The sequence below is a fragment of the Pangasianodon hypophthalmus genome, chromosome 18 (genome assembly GCF_027358585.1).
Source record: "Pangasianodon hypophthalmus isolate fPanHyp1 chromosome 18, fPanHyp1.pri, whole genome shotgun sequence".
Classification (NCBI taxonomy): domain Eukaryota; kingdom Metazoa; phylum Chordata; class Actinopteri; order Siluriformes; family Pangasiidae; genus Pangasianodon; species Pangasianodon hypophthalmus.
The window spans coordinates 13457832-13478995 of record NC_069727.1 but is presented as its reverse complement, the minus strand read 5'-3'; the positions used below and the strand labels follow the sequence as shown (position 1 = coordinate 13478995).

The window sequence follows — 21164 nt, the reverse complement described above, 5'->3', positions numbered from 1 at the left end:
AATTGAAGGGGTTGTACTTTCTTTTTGACTGTATTCTTTATCTTAATAAATGATGCTATCGTTAAAAACGTTGCTTTAAATAAGGCTAACCCATGTCTCTTTTTTGCCAAAAAGGCACAGAAAATTTTAAAAAAGAAGGAAGAGGAAAAAAGTTGGCACTGAAGAGACAGGAGATACAGGATCAGAGAGCCCAGGTTAGCAGTAAAGAAAAGAATATGGCCACTAGAGTGAGTGATAAAGACCAGAAGGAGAGGGAGGAGACAGAGAGGATGGAGGAGATAGGGGAAGAGGAAAAGAAAAGAAGGGAGGCAGTTGAAAGAGCAGAAGGAGAGAGAGAGACTTGTAGATGAAAGAAAGCACAAAGAGGCTGAGATAAAACAAAGAAAAGTGGAGGAGAAAAGACAGAAGGAGGCAAAGAAAGAGAGATGAAGAAAAAGACGAAGTGGAGGTGACATCCACAAGTGAGGGAATGAAACAAAAAGACAAGTCCAGTTTCATCAGTAAAAAAGTGAATAAACCTGATCCCCGCAATCAGTTCGAAACAGAGCTGGACGAGCTGCTGGATTCATTGTGATGCCGGGCCTCTGTGACACCCGAGTGCCATCAACACACAGAGCAGCCGTCACTGCAGCGCAGCCGTCACTGCCACCACACAGATCCAGGGTTTGAACCTGAGCTTGAGTTAGTGTCTAAGTGGAGTGTCACGTGTTCTCCTCTTGATTCATTGAGTTTACTCTGGGTTATTTGATTTCCTCCCACTTTCTAAAAACATACATAGATACAGGATTGGCTAAGATAAACTGCCCCTAGGTGTGAACGTGTGTGTGAATGGTGCCCTCCAATGGACTGGCATCCCATTCGGGTTGAATTCTCCTGCCTTGTGCCCAGTGTTGCTAGGATTATTGGAGACAGTACCTGAAGGAAACCCATGCAAACACGAAGAGAACATGAAAAATGCCACAGCATTAAACCCGAGACCCTGGAGCTGTGAGGTGGCTGTGTGTGTGGCTACCCAGTGAGCCATCCTGCATGTTAATTGTCAGCTGAAACTTTGCCAGGGCTTAACTATACAATAATACATTCTGAAACCAATTTCTTGGTTTACAAGAATCATTTGGAAAGACATTAAAGGTTGACTATTTTGTTGAGTGATTAAAAATCACTTCATTATTGTTTCCTTATTTAAGTATCTGAGCAGCGAAACCTTGTTTGTGTACTAGATTCCATACCAGCAGGGTCTGTTTGTGAAGACTGGCCAACTTATTGGGAAGTTTGCCAACTGAAAAATGACATTTCAGTAGAAACTGTATACAATCAACTATACAAGATCAGTCACTTACAAAGACATTAAAGGTTGACTATTTTGTTGAGTGATTAAAAATCACCTCATTAAAAAAATCACCATGGACCTCAAGTCCACTGTGTTCTTTAGCATTGCATATATCCTCTCTTTTTAATTAACAATGTTCTCTACCTGTGTAATGGGTGTTTGTGTAGCTCCACAAGCTCTGTGAGCTCTGACAAAAAAAAAAAAAAAAAGGTCAGAGAAGCTCATTTTGCATAACCTTCCTGGATGAAGACGTTGTACTGACAGCTGAAACCAGAACTCTGGAGGATTTCCTGGATGAAAGAATTATGATGCAATTTGAGCGTGTCTGACCTTTCTGTCAGAGCTCACTGGGACGAGCTACACGAGCACCCATTACACAGCTGAAGCTCTACATTTCTGCTCTCATTAAAATGAACGAGCTCCTGTAGGGAAGGATGTATAACCAGGGCTGTACAAACTATAGTTATTAATGTGTAGGAACGGGAGAAAAGAGTAACATTCAGACACTCTGAGACACTTTATCTGTACTCCTGCAGGGACCTTCTGTACACTTGTATGACTCTTCTCCAACTTACCCAAACAAGTCAAAATTGTTAAGAAAAAAAAAAAGACAATGTATTGTTTATTTCCACTACTTGGTCAATAAAGTAGTTTTAATATTTTGACTATTTTGCTTCCACCTCACTTTGGGAAACAAAGTTAAGCTAACAAAGGAATCAAATCCAGGTAATTGGCATGAGCAGTGAACCCCTACAGCACATGTTTACAACCTGAGCAGAGAAAACACTAAAATGTGCAGAACAGGGTTGGGTACAGGGTTGGGTACAGGGTTGGGTACAGGGTTGGGTACCTGTGCCCTAAACCATCAGAGGTAATGACACCTGCAATAAAGGTTCCTTTTTTCCCCCCACACAAAACACTGAACACTTATATCTTTCCACTTTTGTCACAGTGCTCTCAGAAATAAAAGCACAATGCTGGGAGCTCTTTGATTTGATCTTCTAACATTTAAACAGAAATAAATATATAACAGGTATTTTGACATAATAGAAAGTAAGCTACACAACATCCTTAGCAGCCATTCTGCAGATAACAGCATCCAAAACACTTCCACACTTTTCCTCTTGGGGTGCAACTTTGTAAACCTGAAATGACAAAAGCAAAGACAGGATTAGGATTTTATGCTCAGAGACACTAAACTCATGTCAGGTTATATCCTGGTACAGAAGTGAGATTATAGGAAAGAGTGCATCTAAAATGAATCAAACCTTTTTAATCTTGGGAAGATCACTGAGCGTGGACATTTGATCAGCTGGGATTTGCTGGCCGTCCACCTTAGACAGGACATCATCCTTATTGTATGCTTCCTCTTTGTTATGAACCAGGACAATGAGAACTGCATTGTCATTGTCTGAGATCCCAAACCGTTTAAAAGCCTCAGAGATCTGTGCAGAAGTCGGGAGAAAAATAATTACAACTTGGCAGAGGTAGTTTGGTGGATATGGTTCTGTGTCATTGGTTAGATAAATGTAAATCTTATAGCGAACACAAATCCAAACCAATATTTGAGCTAAGCTCTAGCCATGTAGTAGGGAGACACCACTTACATTGTTTGTTGGTGAAAGGTTGAAGATGATTTCAGAGTATAAGCTCCTTGTCTTCATTTTTCCTATCTTCTGCACGTGAACTGCTTTATTTGCTGCTAGTACAGTTTGGAAGGGATCCAGCACCTTCACACAGAGAAAGAGCAAGTCAAATCATACAGTGCTGGGCAAAATAAATGGGCCAAGCCCAAAATGGCAAAAGATTAAGCTTTTAATGGTCTTAACAACAAATCATTGGTCAGGAAATTAGCAAGAATTAAACAAATAGATAAAGGAGCTTAGTATGGGAGCTTTTCCCTTTGATTTCTTTAAATGTTTAAGCCTTGTGGTGGTTGTTGGGCTGCATCAGGTGTGGCAGATAACCAAATAATGACTAATCTTTCAAGGAAAAAACATCCCAGAAGATATTTTTGGAAAATTTTGTACACCCAGACATGTGCTAGTCTGAATTTTACATCAAACATTACATTAATCATTATCATGATTTGTATACTTTGCATATAAGAAGACTATATAAGTGAATTTCCCTGTTTCTAGCTTTTCCTCAAACAGTTCACTGCAGCAAAAGTAAACGAGCAAATGGTGGCACAGGAGCTCTCAGGAATGCATCTGTTTAATTCTTGCTCATTTTCTGACCAATGGTTTGTTGTTAAGACCATTAAAAGCTTGCCATTTTGGGCTTGACCCATTTTCGCCCCTCAGGAGTGTACATACATGCATTTATATGTGATCTCTGCTACGTTTACACTCAACTCAGCCCATTTGGTTTCACAGATTTAAAAAGAGAATTACAACAGCAATGGGACAGTGGTGGTTGAGTGGTTAAGGCTCTGGGCAGAAGGTTGTGAGTTTAAACCCCAGCATCTCCAGGCTGCTACTGTTGGAGTGCTGTACCATTGCAACTAACCCTGCACTCTAACTCCAATGTCCTTACAAGTGCTGGGATATGAGAAGAAAAACATTTTTACTGTACTCTATATGTATATGTTACAATAAAGACTTTTTTGTTCAGCCCTTTGACTTGTGTAAACTAATCAGCAACAGGTACAACTAAGTGCAAAGGTTCCTATTAAGACTTTTACTTTAAAGCAACAATACATGTTCCGTATTAGGTTTCACAGATGTTCCTTCATTACACACACAGTAATAGTCATACAGTTGAGGTAAAGATACTGATCTGCTGAAGTTTCTCCTTTTCTGAATGTGATTTGTAACTGCCTTGTAGCTTACTCTGAACAGCTTTTCAGACCTGTTTGAATATTTGCTCTATTTTTATTCCTGACAATTCTGTTCTAACTCAGATCTGGACATTGAGAGGTTCATGTTGGCTTTTTTCTTTTGTTTCTTTTCTTATTCTTCTTAATTGTAAATTGGACTCCACTCACCTGTACATATTCCTATATATTTCCCAGTAAATATTTAAGGATAATCTCAAACAGGTGAAGTATGAGGAGCATGAAATGGCTTCTCCTCCACTCTGCTATATATTGAGCTGTGTGTCTAAACACTTACCATGGAAGGGTTTATCAAGGCGCCGGCTATTTTCCCCTCCATTGCCATCTTTCTCAATTCTGCACAGTTTTTAACATCTTTGAAAAGCAACTGAGTCACGGCGAACTCCGGAAACAGCTCCAAACCACTGCTTAAATGCATGGTGAAGAACCTGAAGCTCTCCCAACTGTCTCAGCCTGACTACACGAGATACAGCAGGGGGGGATAATAATATTGTGACACCATAAGCACTATTAACTTTCCAGGTGCGTAACTCTACACGACTCCATTTTATATTATAAAATTGTAACTATAATAAAAATTAAACAACCATTATTCACGTAATTAAGTTACTTTATTAAATTAACAGCCAAAAGTCCAACACGTAACCTCAGTCGGAACGTCTTAGTAAAAGCTACAATAGCTACCCGGAAAAGTGGTAACGGTTGGACCAGTGAACTGAAGTTGTGTCCCAAATGACGTACTATACACTATGCACTATGTACTCTACCGTCCAGTGTATGGATTTTATAAGGGTAGTATCGTCTCCAATGGAATATAACATAACATAAACACTAAAAATAAAGAAATTCAATTACTGACGTTTTCACACTCTCATTTATTTTATTTTATTATTATTTTTTTTATTCTGAGCAAATTTGAGCCTGGTAGCCCCGCCCCTCTTCCACTACGTAAGCAAAGCTGCGACCGTTGAGTACATGAAGTGTCCAACATTCCACACTTTCCACACTTGGTTTTTTCCAGTTGAATAACTTCATCCGGGTACTTAAAGTGCACTTCTTGTTGGAATATTCGGTGTGAATACACTACTTACACTATTTATACTACAAAGTGGCGTAGAATAGTGCACAAGTATGCGATTTGGGACGTTTCCCAGTCGATGGAAAATGACGTCAGACGCACATAACGTGACGCTCCTAGTATTAGTACAATGCAAGTGCTGCATTCCAAATGGCTCCTTCCTCCCTCCGTAGGGTGTAAAGTAATAATCTTACGACCTGTATAGTGCACTATATTTAAAAAATTGAGCCATTTGGAAAACAACCCTAAACCCGCCCTAGCCACAGACAAGTAGCAGGCAGTTTCAATAGCAGGGCTGCAGCGATACTGTAGTTAAAGTAGTGAAAGCTGATGTTATTGTTGTTATTCTGTTCCGGTTCTAAAATAAAATAATAACAATAATTAAAAAAAAAAAAAAAAGATGGAAAGGTTTGAAGGCTACATCTTCCCTGTTGTTTGTAGCACAAATTTTTTAATATCATGTCTTCTTTTTTCTAAAATCACCCAGGAGCAAAGAGAGTCGTACATGGACGAGATCTTTCACGTTCCACAAGCTCAGAAATACTGTGAAGAGAAATTTAATGAGGTAAAACACTCACTCACTCACCCACACACGCACACGCACACACACACTCATATCCTCTTCCTCCCTGAAACAGGTCTACATGTACATGTGTTTACAACACTCCTGTTATCTAACTCACCCTAGCTGTCTTTATTAGGGATTTATTCTTTTTATTTCCTAGATACTAGTTTATTCATTGTTATTGCAGTGCAACATCTACACTGGTTAAAGCAAGACACTGCAGCTGAATAAGGGCTGAATGGGTAATTATTTAATACAGTTCTTCTAAGCAATGTTTAATAAGTTAAAAGATATCATTAGATACCAACTGATTGCTCATATTCATTTTCTAAACATCCTTTATATTGGAAAAAGTATATACAGTACTGTGCATACAAAGAAATGCTGTAAAAGATGCCTTAAAAAATAATGAAACCGTTTCTGCATTAAAATACTGTAAAGAGCATTAAACAGTGATAAACTAAAACAAAGTCTATATTTGGTGTGACAACCCCTTTGCTTAAAAATGCATCAGTAGTCTCTGGGAGAGTTTGTGCAGTTTTATAAAGAAATTAGCTGATACGTTTTATCGAGCATCTTGCAGAATCTGCCACGGAGACTTTGACTGTTGCACTTGTTTGTTTGTTTGTTTGTTGTTTTGCATGCAAAACCCAGCAGGATTCATTATGTTTATTTGTCTGGAAAGTGGTCTGTTAAGTAATATGTTGCTTTCTTTACTGACACACAAGAATCTTTCTGTAAGATTTCATTTTTGTTGGAAATAAAAAGCTTTTTTTGTACTGACTCAATAACGCAGAAGCATTATAACAAATTTCATACTGTGGAAAGTGCCTAAGACTTTCCACAGTACTGTATATATATATGGATTTTTAAAAAAAAAATTGGTTTAATAAAACCACAAATCCAGTCTTTTGATGTAATAAGATAATATAAAAATATTCATTTCACTGTGATGACACTCTCTCAACAAACAGAAAGGTTTGTTTGGAATATCATCTCATTCAAACATTTCTTCAGTAACTGCTTTATCCTGGTCACGGTCACGGTGGATCTGGAGACTATCCTGGGAACGCTGCACAAAGCCGGAATACACCCTGAATGGGATGTCAGTCCATTGCATGGCACCAAACACACACACAAGCACAAATACACAAACACACGCGTTCACACTTAGGGGTAATTTCTGAGTCACCAGTCCACCTCCTGGCATGTTTTTCAGAGGTGGGAGGAAACTGGAGAACCCAGAGGAAACCCACTCACACGCAGAGAGAATACACAAAGACTCAAGACTCATTTCTTTGTTGTTTAGTTATCATGCACTGTTATAAAAAATATTTTTATGCCATTTTTAGTATAAAATATAATGTAAATTAACCAAAAATCAACATTGTAATATCCTTCTAATTAGGAATAGGAATGAACATGTAAAATATTATACTTTTTTTTTTTTTGTAATACTAAAGATTTTTGCTTCTGAACATAGAAAAAACTGATTTTGACTGAAGCGTCTTAAAACACCAAAGTGGTTTAATGTGTTCCCACCCTAGTTACATGGCATGCTTATCAGAATGACACACAATTTGATATTTATAATCAGGAAACAGCCTTTTCAGGGATATAAGTCATGATGTGATTGCTCCAAGTAGGCGGAGCTTAAAGCCTTCTTCAAACGCTTTGATAGGTTTATTACTACAGTTTAAAGAGCACATGTTGTAAATGTAATTTAAAAAACTGAAAAATAATTGACATGATGAAAAATTGTCATTTCTGCCTGGAGTGTCTTGCCTGAACACTCTTAGAGTTTCTGGATGTTTCTCAGGCTGTGTTGGTAAATAGTGGCATTGGTGTTTTCCTCAGTGGGACCCTATGATCACCACGCTGCCTGGTCTGTACCTGCTGTCGGTCGGAGTGATTAAACCGGTCATGTGGTTGGTGGGTTGGACAGGAACAGCCTTGTGCTCCACTGCCATGCTGCGCTTTATCAACGTGCTTTTCAACTGTGGCAATCTCTACATCCTCTATCTCCTCATTTGCAAAATACACCCCAAGGACAAGGTATTTATCTTTACCGTTATTCTTTCTGTTCCATTATTCCTTATGAGAGTATAAAAAATCCATCTGTCCAACAGCATGTCCCAAAGTGTTTTACTGCACTTATACCATAGCAGTTTGCCGGGGATTACAATTTTTAATTTATTACTGAATGACACATTGGGCTTTTATCTACGTAACTGTTCGTAGTTACATTTAATGTTGTCTAAAGTTAGTTCCTGTTATCACTGATATTGTATCTGCTCACCACACTCTCTTTTTTAAGTTAAAAAAAAAATGCTCAGTCCTGAAAACTTTCCCATTGTGGAAAACTTAAAAGACTGTTAAAAAGTGCTGACGCACAAGACTCCTTTCAAAATTCACCATATCAACAACTATATTTTTTTTCTTTGTGAAATAACACAGTTTAATCCATTTATGATTATCCTTTCATAATATGCAGGGTCTGCCATAAGCCCATGTGAAGGAGTTGTTGCTATAGAAACAATAGGATGTTAGAACCAGTCTATTCATTTAAACCTGTGATTTCAATAACAGTTGGCGCTGCTGTTAGAGAAAATTAATCAACACCTTCTGACCAATCAGATTTGAGAATTGGTATAAATCTGCATTCACATTTCTTAAGCGATTACATAAAAGCAGGATTAGCCTCATACTTTTGGACCCTAATATATTAAGTGTCCTTGTTCTCACCCCAGTGTTTCCCTCTCTTTTTTTCTTGTAGTCCCGTGCGACTGGACGGCGTGTGCTCTCTGCTCTGGCTCTGTCCTCCTTCCCAGTGCTCTACTTCTTCACATTCCTCTACTACACAGACGCCGGCTCCACCTTCTTCATTCTCTTCGCCTACCTCATGTGTCTGTACAGGTGCCACAAAGCTTCAGCTCTGCTGGGCATCTGCGCCATCCTGTTCCGCCAGACCAACATCATCTGGGTGGCTTTCTGTGCCGGGACGGTCGTGGCTCAGAAAATGGACGAGGCCTGGAGGGTGGAACAGTCGAAAAAGAGGGATGAGAAATCGTCATCGCAGATCTCATTGCAGCTTAGCAGTGTGATGAGACTAGCGCACTTTTTACTGAAATACCTCACATCGCCAGTCAACATAAAGAGTGTGATTTTATCAACCTGGCCTTATGGTGTAGTCGCTTTGGGCTTTGTTGTCTTTGTGGTGTTGAATGATGGGATTGTGGTTGGGGACAGGACCAGTCATGAAGCCTGCCTGAACGCCCCTCAGCTGTTTTATTTCTTCTCCTTCACGTTGATCTTCTCCCTTCCTATATCCCTTTGTTACCACAGGCTTGTTAGATTTGTGCAGTCTCTCCGGAGGCATCCTTTCCTCTTTCTCCTGATCACAGCTCTGTCTCTGTTCCTGGTCTGGAAGTTCACGTTTGTCCACAAGTACTTATTAGCGGACAACAGGCATTTTCCCTTCTACGTATGGAAGAGAATTTTCCAGAAGCATGAGCTGGTTCGCTTCCTCCTCGTTCCTGCATATATGTTTGCAGCATGGAACTTTATGGACACACTGAATTCCAAGTCGCTGTTTTGGATCTTGGCATTTTGCGTGTGTCTGGTGGCAGCTACGGTTCCGCAGAAGCTTCTTGAGTTCCGCTATTTTATCCTGCCATATCTGCTGTACCGCATCCATGTCCCTCTTTCATCCCTCCCCAGACTGCTGCTTGAATTTGCTCTGTATACAGCAGTCAATGCTGCGACGATCTACATCTTCATCCAGAAGACATTCCAGTGGCCTGATAGCCCTGCAGTGCAGAGATTCATGTGGTGACATGGGACCGCTATAATCTTTTCACCTTTTTTATTAAAGAAAAGGAAAAAACAGTGTAAATGTGATTATAGTTCTTATTTCTTTCTTACTGCTCTGACCACCTTCTTACTCTGCATTCATATCAGCAAACACAAACATTATTGGGGTTATTTTTAATGTATATATGTGTCTGCTGTGTCTTTTGAGTTGTCACTTGTTTACCGTGTGTATATATTAGTATCTCATTTGCCAAATTAAGGGTTCAAAATAGAGCTGGGCAATAATTGAAATTTCTGCAGATACCAACATTTGTAGAAAATTTGGCATTGTTAATAGCAGTGCAGCTGCCATGAAACTAACATTTACCTCTCAAGCACAATGTCAGTGTCTTGTTGTCTAACTCTTGGTGTGGTAGCCAATCAGAGCAAGCCTGTGGGCAGAAACCAATGAAAATAGAAACGAGACAGAGCTTGTGGACTGAACCATCTGTATATTATTTACTATGTTTAACTTATGTTGAACATGACTAAATATTCTCTTGGATAAATCTTTGAAAAAAAATTTTTTCTACATAATTTTAATTTTGATCAAATATTTATCGCCCAGCTCTAGTTGACTGTCATATCTTTAAAATAATGATGCTCCCACGTTTGTTCCAAATGACGTTCACATAGTTCAGTCCCATTGCATCAGGTTGCTGTTGTCTCCAAATTTAGATCAAACTCAAGGGTTGAGCCACGTGTCTGTACATAGCAATCACATTAGTCTTAGTTCCTGTATGTTTTCATGTGAATTACCTTTATTTATGAAAGATAATTGGTTTCTGTTATTGCTCTGCTGGAGTTTAAATCCAGTGTTTGGATGCAATAAAAATACTGATTACTTATTTATGCCTCTTTTCCTTTCACAGTTGTGTCATTTATTAATGCTTTTGTGGGTACTTGGCAATCCAGAGCTGTGAAACCAGCTGTATAACTCACAATGTAAACCTACATTACTAAACCAGCTCACCTTATAGAGCGCTTTCTGCTTCCACTAGGTGGCGGTATGAGATTGTTTCTGAAACAAATTATTTACGTTATATGTGATATAGTACCAGAGAGCTCTGTACAGGAAATCAGTACAGTCATTACTGTCATTACTTCTCATTCTCCCTGGCAGGTTTAATCAAATGTGAGAAGGTTTCACACAGTGACCATATAATTGTCGACTGTTGGATGAGAAATCTCAGACCAATTATGAATAATTTTGCATGTGTGCCTACTTGGAATGAGATTCGTGTTCTTCTTTCACACTATATTAATAAGCCAGAATACTGACTATATATTGCTCATTAATTTTATATGAGCATATTACAAGCTTGTTGTAAAAACTGTTGTACATGAGCTGTCAAATTTGACATGACGCTTTTAATTGCTCAGAAATGAAGAATAAATGTTGGCACACTCAGTCTTGGTTGTATCCTTCACCACACTGTTTCGGCTGAAATATAGTGACTTTGTAAATGCCTGTTTTGACCCAGGCTTGGTGTGCCTACGGGCCTCTTCTGAGCCATGATCACATGGTCGAATCCCAGAGCTCTGGTGCTTTCCCCATGTCCTAGATACAGCTTCTAGAAACTTCTACTAAGCAGGAAACTGGAGGAGGGTGACAAACATTTTATTTCACAAAGCATTTAATAGTATTAATAATCCGAATAAAACGTCCGTGCGATAAGTTTTCAAGACATCAGAAATGCTAGAAATGCTGTTATATCTGTCTGGGGTAGTTTTTAGTCATGGGAAGAAGACCCATAAAACATCTAATGAACTATTTTGAGAGATTTGTTAGGGCATATGAATATTAGGTACATCAGCAGCACAAGGGCTGTCATTTGCTTCTGAAGAGTAATGACATACAAATTCTCCACTAGTGCAATTTAAGGTGCAGTGTGTAATGTTTAAAAGTGTTTTTAAGCCATAGAAAGACTGGTGGAATGGGGCTATGGATGTTCTTAATCAGAAGCTGAAGCTGTGTATTAAAGGAAGTGTATAGATAAGTGGAGAGAGAGAGACTGAAAGGTAGACTTCCAATTTTCTCTATTTTTGTGCTGTTTCATCATTGGTCCTATAGCTCAAACACAGCAAATGAGTCACTCACCAAGACATCCTCATTCCACACCAGCATCGAGGAATACGCAATTAATACGAAGCCTAAGGCCAGATTTTAATTCATGCATGCATAGAATTTACAGGTGCAGCTAACAATCACAGCAGAGATCCCGATCGTGACTTTGCTCTCTCTCGGGTCTCTCCTATCCTGATTTAATCGCAAACTCTCATGTTGTCACATCTGTTATCTTCCCACATGCCCTGTCACCAAGCAATACATTACTATTTAATGATGTGGATAAATTGAGAACTCATTAGTACTTGTCATATAGCATGTTTATGTGGCTGATTCTCTATAAAAAAGTGGAACATCATTAAGCACACATGGTAAATTAGAGCTGTCATTTTTGTACACTCAAATGTTATTGCTCTTCTTGAGCTAAAACTCAAACACACTTTTTAAATATTCTTTCTTAATATTTGGTTTTAAGTCACAACCTATAGCACTTTATGGTATAAGATTATAATATCATCCACATCTGAAAAGGTCAGAGAACAGACTTAGATTTTTTTTTTTTTACATATTTAACAAGATTCAACAAATGCAGATTAATAATGGCAGCATGACTTTATTAAAAACTTAAGTTTGCCTGAAAAAGACAAACATAACCTATCACAGCACTGCTCTGGATCTGGACCAAAGAAAATAGGCCATAGGTGTACAATGGACACACCCATCATATCCCAATAAATAGCACTCTAAATATCCTCTATAGAAAGAGATCTCCCTTTGCCATCTGTTATTTCTACTCACTCAATCTTTCTGCAGAACAGTGGCTAACCACACACCGTTCTCTAAAACAATTGCATGTTGCCACTTCTAATAGCTATTAGAAAAAACACAGCCCCAGTGTGCTGAACAATGGTTAAATCATTCCATGCAATATATACTGTATCAATAAAAATACCACCTTAATCAAACTTCAAACTACTTTGGTGGTGTTTCAGGTGTATGGGATTGGTGGGGCAACTGGGTGGATGTATTTGAGTTTGGCTCAAGTGTAGGAAATCGAAATTTAGAGAGTCGGGAGAGTATTCCGGACAGAAGACTTTGCTCTTTCCAGTTTCTCACTAATATGACAAGCTGCAGTTTTAATTTCAAGAGACAGAAAAAAGAGAGGGTAGTGAGGCAACAGTTTGTAGCTGTTATATCAGGAGTGATAACAGGAACTAACTTCTCTTACAACTTGTCTGAAATATTCTGGTTATTACCATTTATTAGACCAGAGAGATGAACAGGTACCATATTTTGTACCATAACATGTACCATATTGTAGAAGTCTGCAGTTCTTTTTCATTTTATACTTTAAGCAGAATTATTAATGGATAAACCAATTACATTAAACAACTCTCCAATCAAAAGTAATAGTGATGATTAAAGAGAAAGAAGACACAGATGTCATAAACCCACAGGGAAATGTATCCATGAAGTCATGTAAATCATATCCCAGATAATGATCTGCACATATTTTGAGTGGTGTTGACATCAGGCTAGACTTGACTTGTCTAATTTCAAGGAAAAAAAAAACAGTGTTTAAACCTCCTGCTGTCTGTCACTTCATATACACCCAGCAGTGAATGTGTTTTTGTGTGTCTCTATAAGCTAATGGTAATAATCTCAGCAGGGACGATAACTTTGGTTTAAAGCAAGCAAACTGGCTAATTAGGAAGAGAGTTCTGGCAGAAATAGGAGCTCTGATGCTGTGCCTCTAACAGCCTCCCAATCAAGGACAAAAGGACAACTCTGCTTTTCCAAAGTCCCCTACCAAGGGCAGAGCATCCCCCGACAGAGCTACATTTTGTGTGTGTGTGTGTGTGTGTGTATGTGTGTGTACACTTCTGGAAATGTGTGTGGGTTGGAGTAGCTGTACTGATGCTATTAATATCACTCAAGACGAAATGTACCTTTCCTGCTCAGTGTATGAGCTGTTGGAGTTCACCATGTGGCATGTGTGCTACAGAGGTCACGACCTATAGATGAGATGATTAAATATTCACAGTGCTATGTTTAGACCGAGTCTTGCTTGGAAGGGCTTTTCTGGGAAGTGTTTAGTGTAGCTTGAGCAAGAACACATGTAAACGAAAAAGTGCCCTTTCAAACGAGCGTGCATTAATACTGCACACCAACTACACATTAGTCTGTAGATGTTATGGATGAGAAGTGTATATCTCACCAGCTATTTCATGCTGACAGTCTACATGTAGTGTATTAACGGAATACCCTGGTGTCTTTAAATCCAATATCTATCTACAGCATCTGTAGTGTATATGTGATTACCACAGAAAAAAATTCTCCACTCTTACCTATAATCAGATTTAATTGGAAAACCTATTAACTTAAAATTCACATATAATGGAAGGACCGTTACTGAATCCTATCAATCAGCTTAAAAAAAAGATCAGAAAGACTTAAGTTTTAAAATCAGACCATATTGGAGCAATACAGTAAAAAGTGATTTACTTGGTGATACTGTACCTGTGGTACACTTTTCTGGCCACAGGATTCAGAATCTTAAGGGCTGCAATCTGTTTGGCTTTCTGGACCTGAGGGTACGGGCATATACTTACACCACTTTCTGAAGTTAAAGCAAACTTGAAAAACATGACTTGTTGAGCTTTTCAGAGCAAGCAGGAAACTGGTTAAATATATGTTTTTAACTTAAATATATGTTTTATAAGGTTTATTAAGAGTTTTTTGTAAAGTTAAAAAAAGTAAAAGAAAAAATTTCACCAATGACATCTTGCTTTTAAAGTTGGTTCTTTTAAAGTTAGTCCCTTTTTAGTTAGTTCTTGGACAAATTTAGGGCACAACATGTCAGACTCTCTAGCAAAAGCCAGTCTTGCTTGTGAAACTAGACAATAACTGAGGTACATTTATGCTGACAGCTTGCTAATGTATAACCACTACTTCTTCCCACTGAAAAAGTGGTTGCATCTCTGAAAGAATGAATTATGCAAATTTAGATCTTAAATTACGAAGATATTTGACTGAAGAATTCCTAAAAGCATTCTACAAAAATATGTTTTGCATAAATGTTTATTGATGGAACTGTCCTTAGGCTTTCATTACAACTGAGATTCGGGTAAATGGTTTTTGTTTCTTTTTTCAGTACAAGCCATAAATCTTGCCTGCAGTAATCACACATACATTACAGATGTGGTGGATAGAGATTAGGTTGAAAAATGCTGAAGTATTCCTGAAAGTAGGGACAGTGCATGGCTATTTGAGCATACAAATAACACCAGAGCATTCTCTCATTTTCTGTTTTCAGTCTTCTGTCCTTCCTTGGGCCAGCATGATTTGGCTTGCAGTAAGATTAGAAGTAGTATGTTTTATTAGCCAGTTTGTTTCGGTTGGGGTTTCCAGCTGAGTCTGATCTGAGACTTCAAACCAGCAGGGGACATTCAGTATGTGCTTCTCTCTCTCTCTCTCTCTCTCTCTTTCTCTGTCTGTGTCTCTCTCTGTCTGTCTCCCTTTTTTTTCTCAAAGCCTGGACATGAGATGCTTTGGCCCGGACTCTCTTCCTCTGGCTCCTTGGGCACTGCTAACCCTGGTTCGTGGTTGCGATGACCCAGATGCCTGGCGGTTAGCTGCTGTCTCACAGAGTGTTAATCTGCTTCTGGAACCTCTGTGGCACTTGGGTTTCAATTCTGCTGTTTGTTTTTTGTTATTCATTAGTTGTTTTAGGACACCACCAAGATAGACTTAGTGCACAGACAAGCACTAGCACACACACACACACACACACACACATATGCAGGAAAGTAGTTGGTGTCAGTCAGCGTGGCATCTGTTCATCATGTCTACCAGTGCAAAATCATTTACAATTCTTTTTGTCGTCCCTGCCAACCTGCTGTCACACTGGACACATTCCACATCATTTACAAACTTCCTGCACAGAAAGATTTAAGGTTTTCTTTTTTCAGTTGCTAACAACCTTTTTTTTTATGTGCGAAACTCACTTTTTCAAAAATCGTCATAAAGCTAGTACAACTTTACAGCTTTTTTTTTTTTTTTCTTTTTTCAATCGCTACCATACAAAGTCTCCTACCTTAAACACAACTCCACACACAGTATTTTAATGTACCAAAATTTTTTGGAAAACTGCTTAACCAACATTCACCTCATACACACAAACTGCAGATCTTCTAAACTCTTTTTTCCCCAATTAACTATACACTGTCATGCACTATACAACACTCCAGTCTGTACAATGCATCTTTATAAATAATAATAATAATAAATTGTTGTCATGGTTTAAACACTATATTAAACATGTTATTTAGTTAAAAAAATTGTTCACACCTATTTATAAAGGAAAAGTAAGACTGAAGATTAACTACATGTATAAAAAGAAATTCAGGGAAGCACTTTGGTATGTTTAGTGTAATGGAAAACAATTAATCAAGAGCCACAGGGAGAGGAAGATGTAGAGGTAGAGGAAGGATGCAGGTAAGAGGACGTAGCCAAGGAAGTGGAGTAACACAACATATCACCAAAGAGACACATCCACCAATTATAAAGCATGTCCACATTCATGACATGACAATGAGAAAAGCCGGACAAAGTGCACAGCCAGACATCAGTCAGCATTCTATATCACTTCAATAATCGGGATGTTCAGAGAGGATTCTCTGTCTTTCATTCTCTATGCTCTTGGATATTTCAATATGTGACTGCTGGAGAAAACAAGAAATATTTGAATACTTTAAAAAAAAAAGTATTTATTTTTAATACTTTTTCAAAATATTATATTATATTATATTATATTATATTATATTATATTATATTATATTATATTATATTATATTATATTATATTATATTATATTATATTATATTATATTATATTATATTATATTTTTAAAACATAGATTTCACCAACATGCTTAATTAGCTTTTTTGTTTGCATTGGCAGTTCCTAATCAATTCATAAATATATTTGACATATTACCAATATTATCACATGAACACACCAGTATCTATTGTTGATAGTCAGTAATACCTATGCATTAAATTATGTTTGTTTTGAAGACAAACATTCATTATGAGCAGTTATAATTTTATACAAATACAATTGCTAAAAACCATTAAGCACTACCAAGTTTCTCTCTATACAATTTATACTTCTCTCTGCACACACAGAGCTTAGCCCATCAGTTTAATTCATGTTCACAACTACCACAACACCACAAACATGTCTTGAAATTCTTTTATCAAAATACCAGCACTGCTTCTCTTCTAACTTTGTCACATGGGGCGTAAGAGGGGAAAAAAAAAGATTTATGTAAACTGCACGTCATCATATACTCACCCCAAACCGTATTGAGTTCTTCAGTTCTTATCTAACAGATTTGCCTGTGATGTTTCTGACACTGTATGACACACTGTTATAAAACAAACTACAAAAATGGACCAACACATGTTTCAGAGCTAAAAACAGTAGCAGCCATTTTGAAGCTGGAATCACTTTCTTCTTCAACATTTGGTGTTACTCAGTGGAAGCATCAGACTCTGGTAGGTTTGGCCCAAAGAATGAAGTTGTAATTATACATTTGATGTCATTTGAAAGATCATATGGTTGATGCTTATTTATTTATTTATTTATTTAAGAATTATGCTGCTATTTTATGTAAGTGTTCGTGTACAAACAGTATTATTTATCCCAATGGTGTGCAAAAATAGAGAAGCAAACTTAGATGCCAAAACATATCTTGGCTGTGTATGAGGAAAATAATTATACTGTATGTACTTGTTTGATGCTCCCTGTTACCTGGTAATAAGGGAAACCAAGTTTTGCATGGGAAAAATTTGTCACCATATTTGTATTTTACCTTTGCACTCAGTAGCTGTGTTTACATGGACACTAATAATCCGATCGTAATTGGACTAGAAGCACAATCAGATTTAAAAAGTCACATGTAAACACGTTAATCGGAATGAATTGGCCAAAACCGATTAAAATTTCATTCGGATCGTAAGGGGTGGTTTAAACTTTTTCTAATCCGATGGAGAGGACATGTAAACACTTCATCGGATTGAAAATGAAACCAGACAGTTCTGCGCATGTGCAATGACGTACAAATCACGTAATGACGTATGACGCACGGCTGTCAGCGGTATTGGGGCTCTGACCGTAGCCTCACCAGGTGCCATGTTCCCCTCTACCATTGAGCATAGTGTCATAAATGACTGTCATGTCATCCTAAAATTCTCCTTCCACTCCTCGTCTGTGAAGAGGTGCAAGACGACGTTGTCCCACCAGTCCTTGCTTCGGACCCTCATCCACAGACGCCTTGTTCTGGGCTCGGGAAGGGGCATTTTAATTGCTTGATAAATACACGCAGTACCGCACAAAACATCACACGCTCGCGTCTTCTAATTAGCAGCTGAAATAGGCAAATGTTAAGTCTGCTTTTTAAAATGAAAAAAGAAGCAATGGCAAGAGAGTGGCTGCTAGTATCTGCATGTTGGATCGGCGGGAAACGTGTATTCGTGCACTGTGCGCATGTCAGAAGATCAAATCCGATTCTGTCATGTAAACACGCATATCAACCCGATTACTTTATTCAGCGTTCTTGTAAACACTGCGATCGGATTAATCAATCTGATTGATTTCATTCCGATTGAAACAAAAAGTGTCCATGTAAACGTGACTAGTGTTCCCAGGACAGGCTCCGGATCCACCGCAACTAGCAGTTACTGAGGATTATTGAAAATGAATTGAATAAATTATTATTCTTATCTAGCTTTATTTTGTTCCTTAATGTTGTTCATTCCATTTGTGCGCACAAACTAATTACAAAAGACACATTTGCAGTTATGCACTTACCCTAATGGAGTATAAAGCCATTTCTTTGCCCCTTAAGTCAATTTTATTCTTATTATCTGAATGATGTATTTTCTGATGTGCAACATTTTTTTTATTAGGCTGTTTATCTGATCAGCATGATAGTATAGGGAAGATTATGGGAGCTCATGGTGTGAAGAAGCTCCTCATCCTTTCTCAGTAGGTATTCATTAAAATTATACTCATAATTCTTGCTGCACATCAGTGTTGAGATGCTACGAAAGCATTCTGCATGATGATGATAAGTAATAAAAAAGTAGCTAAAAGGCCATTTGAAATCAGTTATATATCTACAGGCAATGTGGATGAATTCTGTTGAACTAATGGATCTGATGTAACTCAGTACCTTGGGCTGTATTAGCAGGTTCAATATGAATCAACATGAATCATCCACAACTGTGGTATCTGCACATAAACTATTCTGTTTCCTGCACTGGGCATCGACCTGTAGGGGAAAAAAGGTGAAACATTTTTATCTCTATAGTTTCTCCTAGACTGCGATGAGATCAAACTGAAATAAATGGGAGAATTCTGCTTAAGTCTAAAGTTTCTCAGTTTTTTCTCCTGAGCCAAAAGTCACTAGTAATGTCACATACACTCAACGGCCACTTTAATAGGAATACATGTATACCTGCTCATTCATGCAATTATCCAATCAGCCAATCATGTGGCAGGGGTGCAATGCATAAAATTACGCAGATGCAGGTTCACATCAAACATCAGAATCAGAAAAAAATTTGATCTCAGTGACTTTGACCTTGACTTTGATTGGGTCATTAGATAATTGTATTAATGAGCAAGTGTATAGCCATTCCATTTGGTGAGTGTACTTCCTGAGTTTCAGTAAAGATCTCACCAAAGTCACTCTACGTGCTCAGATCTGCCAAGAAGTTCATTCAAGTGTACTAAAGTTTAAACATACCTACTGCTAGCACACCAGTAGCACACACATGGAGAGATGTACAGTTTACTTTTCATATAATATCATGTCTAAGTATATTTGGAAATAGTTACACTCCCGTAAACATTGGACATGCTATGTAAATGCACTTTGAGGAAACAAAGGGTTCCCAATTTTTTTCTGTTTTCTCTCTCGGGTTGAATACTGACAATGCCACAGCCACCTGTAGCCGGGAGTCCAAGAGTGCTCCCTGGATGGTGTTACTCTCTGACCTGTCAATCAGAGCAACACTAACCAATTGTGGGTGTCTATAAGCTTGTGTATGTGGAAGAGAGCAGTTAGCAGGGAAAACTAGCTCATGTGTGGGAATTGGCAAATAGGAATGACCAAATTGGGAGAAATGGGGTAAAAAGTGTTCTTTCAAGGGTTCACTGGATAATTGGGTAATTAAGTGTTCTTATTTTCCAAAAAAGAGTTACACTCTGTACACTTTGTTAGACAGGATCCACAAAGATGGACAAGCAAGGAATGCTTAAGGGGTCTAAATTTTGAGACAAGACAATGAAAGGCATGGCATTTTTCTCTCAGTTTTGACTCTTTTAGTTGCACAAAAATCTGAGTCATGTCTGCTTTTACTCTCATTCTATTTCTATTTATAAGGAATTTTAGGAAAAACATTTTTGACAAAGTTAAAACAAGGAAGTAAATGAAACACTGGATACCCATTGCCCAAAGGATTTAATGAAAGTAAATATAGTTAAGAGTATTTACGCAGAACAAAGACATTACAGCAAGATACGAAATAATAAATAAGAGCATGCAAAGACATGGAATAAAAACAGGAAATATATAATAACTTGTAATGAGACACAAATGGAATAGATATTACAGGAAAGGGGGAAAAGGGAGAGGAAAATCAAAATAACAACAAAGTATGTGTTCAAAACTCAGAGGAAGAGAGTGTTGTGTGTGTGGCATGGAGGATACACATGCTACGTAAGGGAGGTTTGCAAATGTTCAACAATGCTACACATGATACCATCCACACTCTCCTCCACACACACACACGACTTTCTACAACAAACCACGCTTTTCACTGAATAAATGAAAACACAGCTGCACACCATACTGTAAAGGACATGCTGTATGCAAAGGAAAACCTGTAGACTTTGGATTAAAAAAAAACAAACAAACAAACAAAACAAAAAAAACCTTGAGTCACACCAAAACCCCAGGAAAAGATTCTCCACACTTCCTTTTCCCTTATTATTGTCATTTTTGTCTGTGTAAAATAGGAATGACCACTTTTCAAACTGCTCCCATTAGGGGTCGCCACAGCAGATCTTTGGTCTGCATATTTGGCAGTTTTTATGCCAGATGCCCTTCCTGATGCAACCCTCCCCAATTTTATCTGGGCTTGGGACTGGCATAGGGAGTGAACTGTCGTGTGCAACCCCAGTGACTGGAGCTGGTTCCCTAGCCGGGAATTGAACGCAAGCCATGGCGGGGAGAGTGCCGAGGCTTAACCACTAGTCCTCCAGGGACCCGAACTGACATGTTGATATAAAATCCTAAAAATAGTCTCTACAAACACACATATAAGCAGAACGCTCTGTGTGTGTATATATATATATATA

General features: G+C 38.1%; 2 protein-coding genes across 2 annotated transcripts; one reads left to right on the top strand and one right to left on the bottom strand.

The window, feature by feature from the left end:
• Positions 1–1946: 1946 nt before the first annotated feature.
• Positions 1947–4800, bottom strand: tprkb (Tp53rk binding protein). Its single transcript, XM_026923728.3, has 4 exons — positions 4447–4800; positions 2938–3060; positions 2599–2775; positions 1947–2475 (listed from the first exon to the last, which is right to left on the bottom strand). Exons 1-4 carry the CDS (start codon positions 4585–4587, stop codon positions 2389–2391), a joined length of 528 nt encoding a protein of 175 aa, XP_026779529.3. The 5' UTR covers positions 4588–4800; the 3' UTR covers positions 1947–2388.
• A 677-nt stretch (positions 4801–5477) lies between these two features.
• alg10 (ALG10 alpha-1,2-mannosyltransferase) lies at positions 5478–10512 on the top strand. Its single transcript, XM_026923726.3, has 3 exons — positions 5478–5812; positions 7670–7867; positions 8589–10512. The coding sequence occupies exons 1-3, from the start codon at positions 5648–5650 to the stop codon at positions 9645–9647; spliced, it is 1422 nt and encodes a 473-aa protein (XP_026779527.1). The 5' UTR covers positions 5478–5647; the 3' UTR covers positions 9648–10512.
• Positions 10513–21164: the final 10652 nt, after the last annotated feature.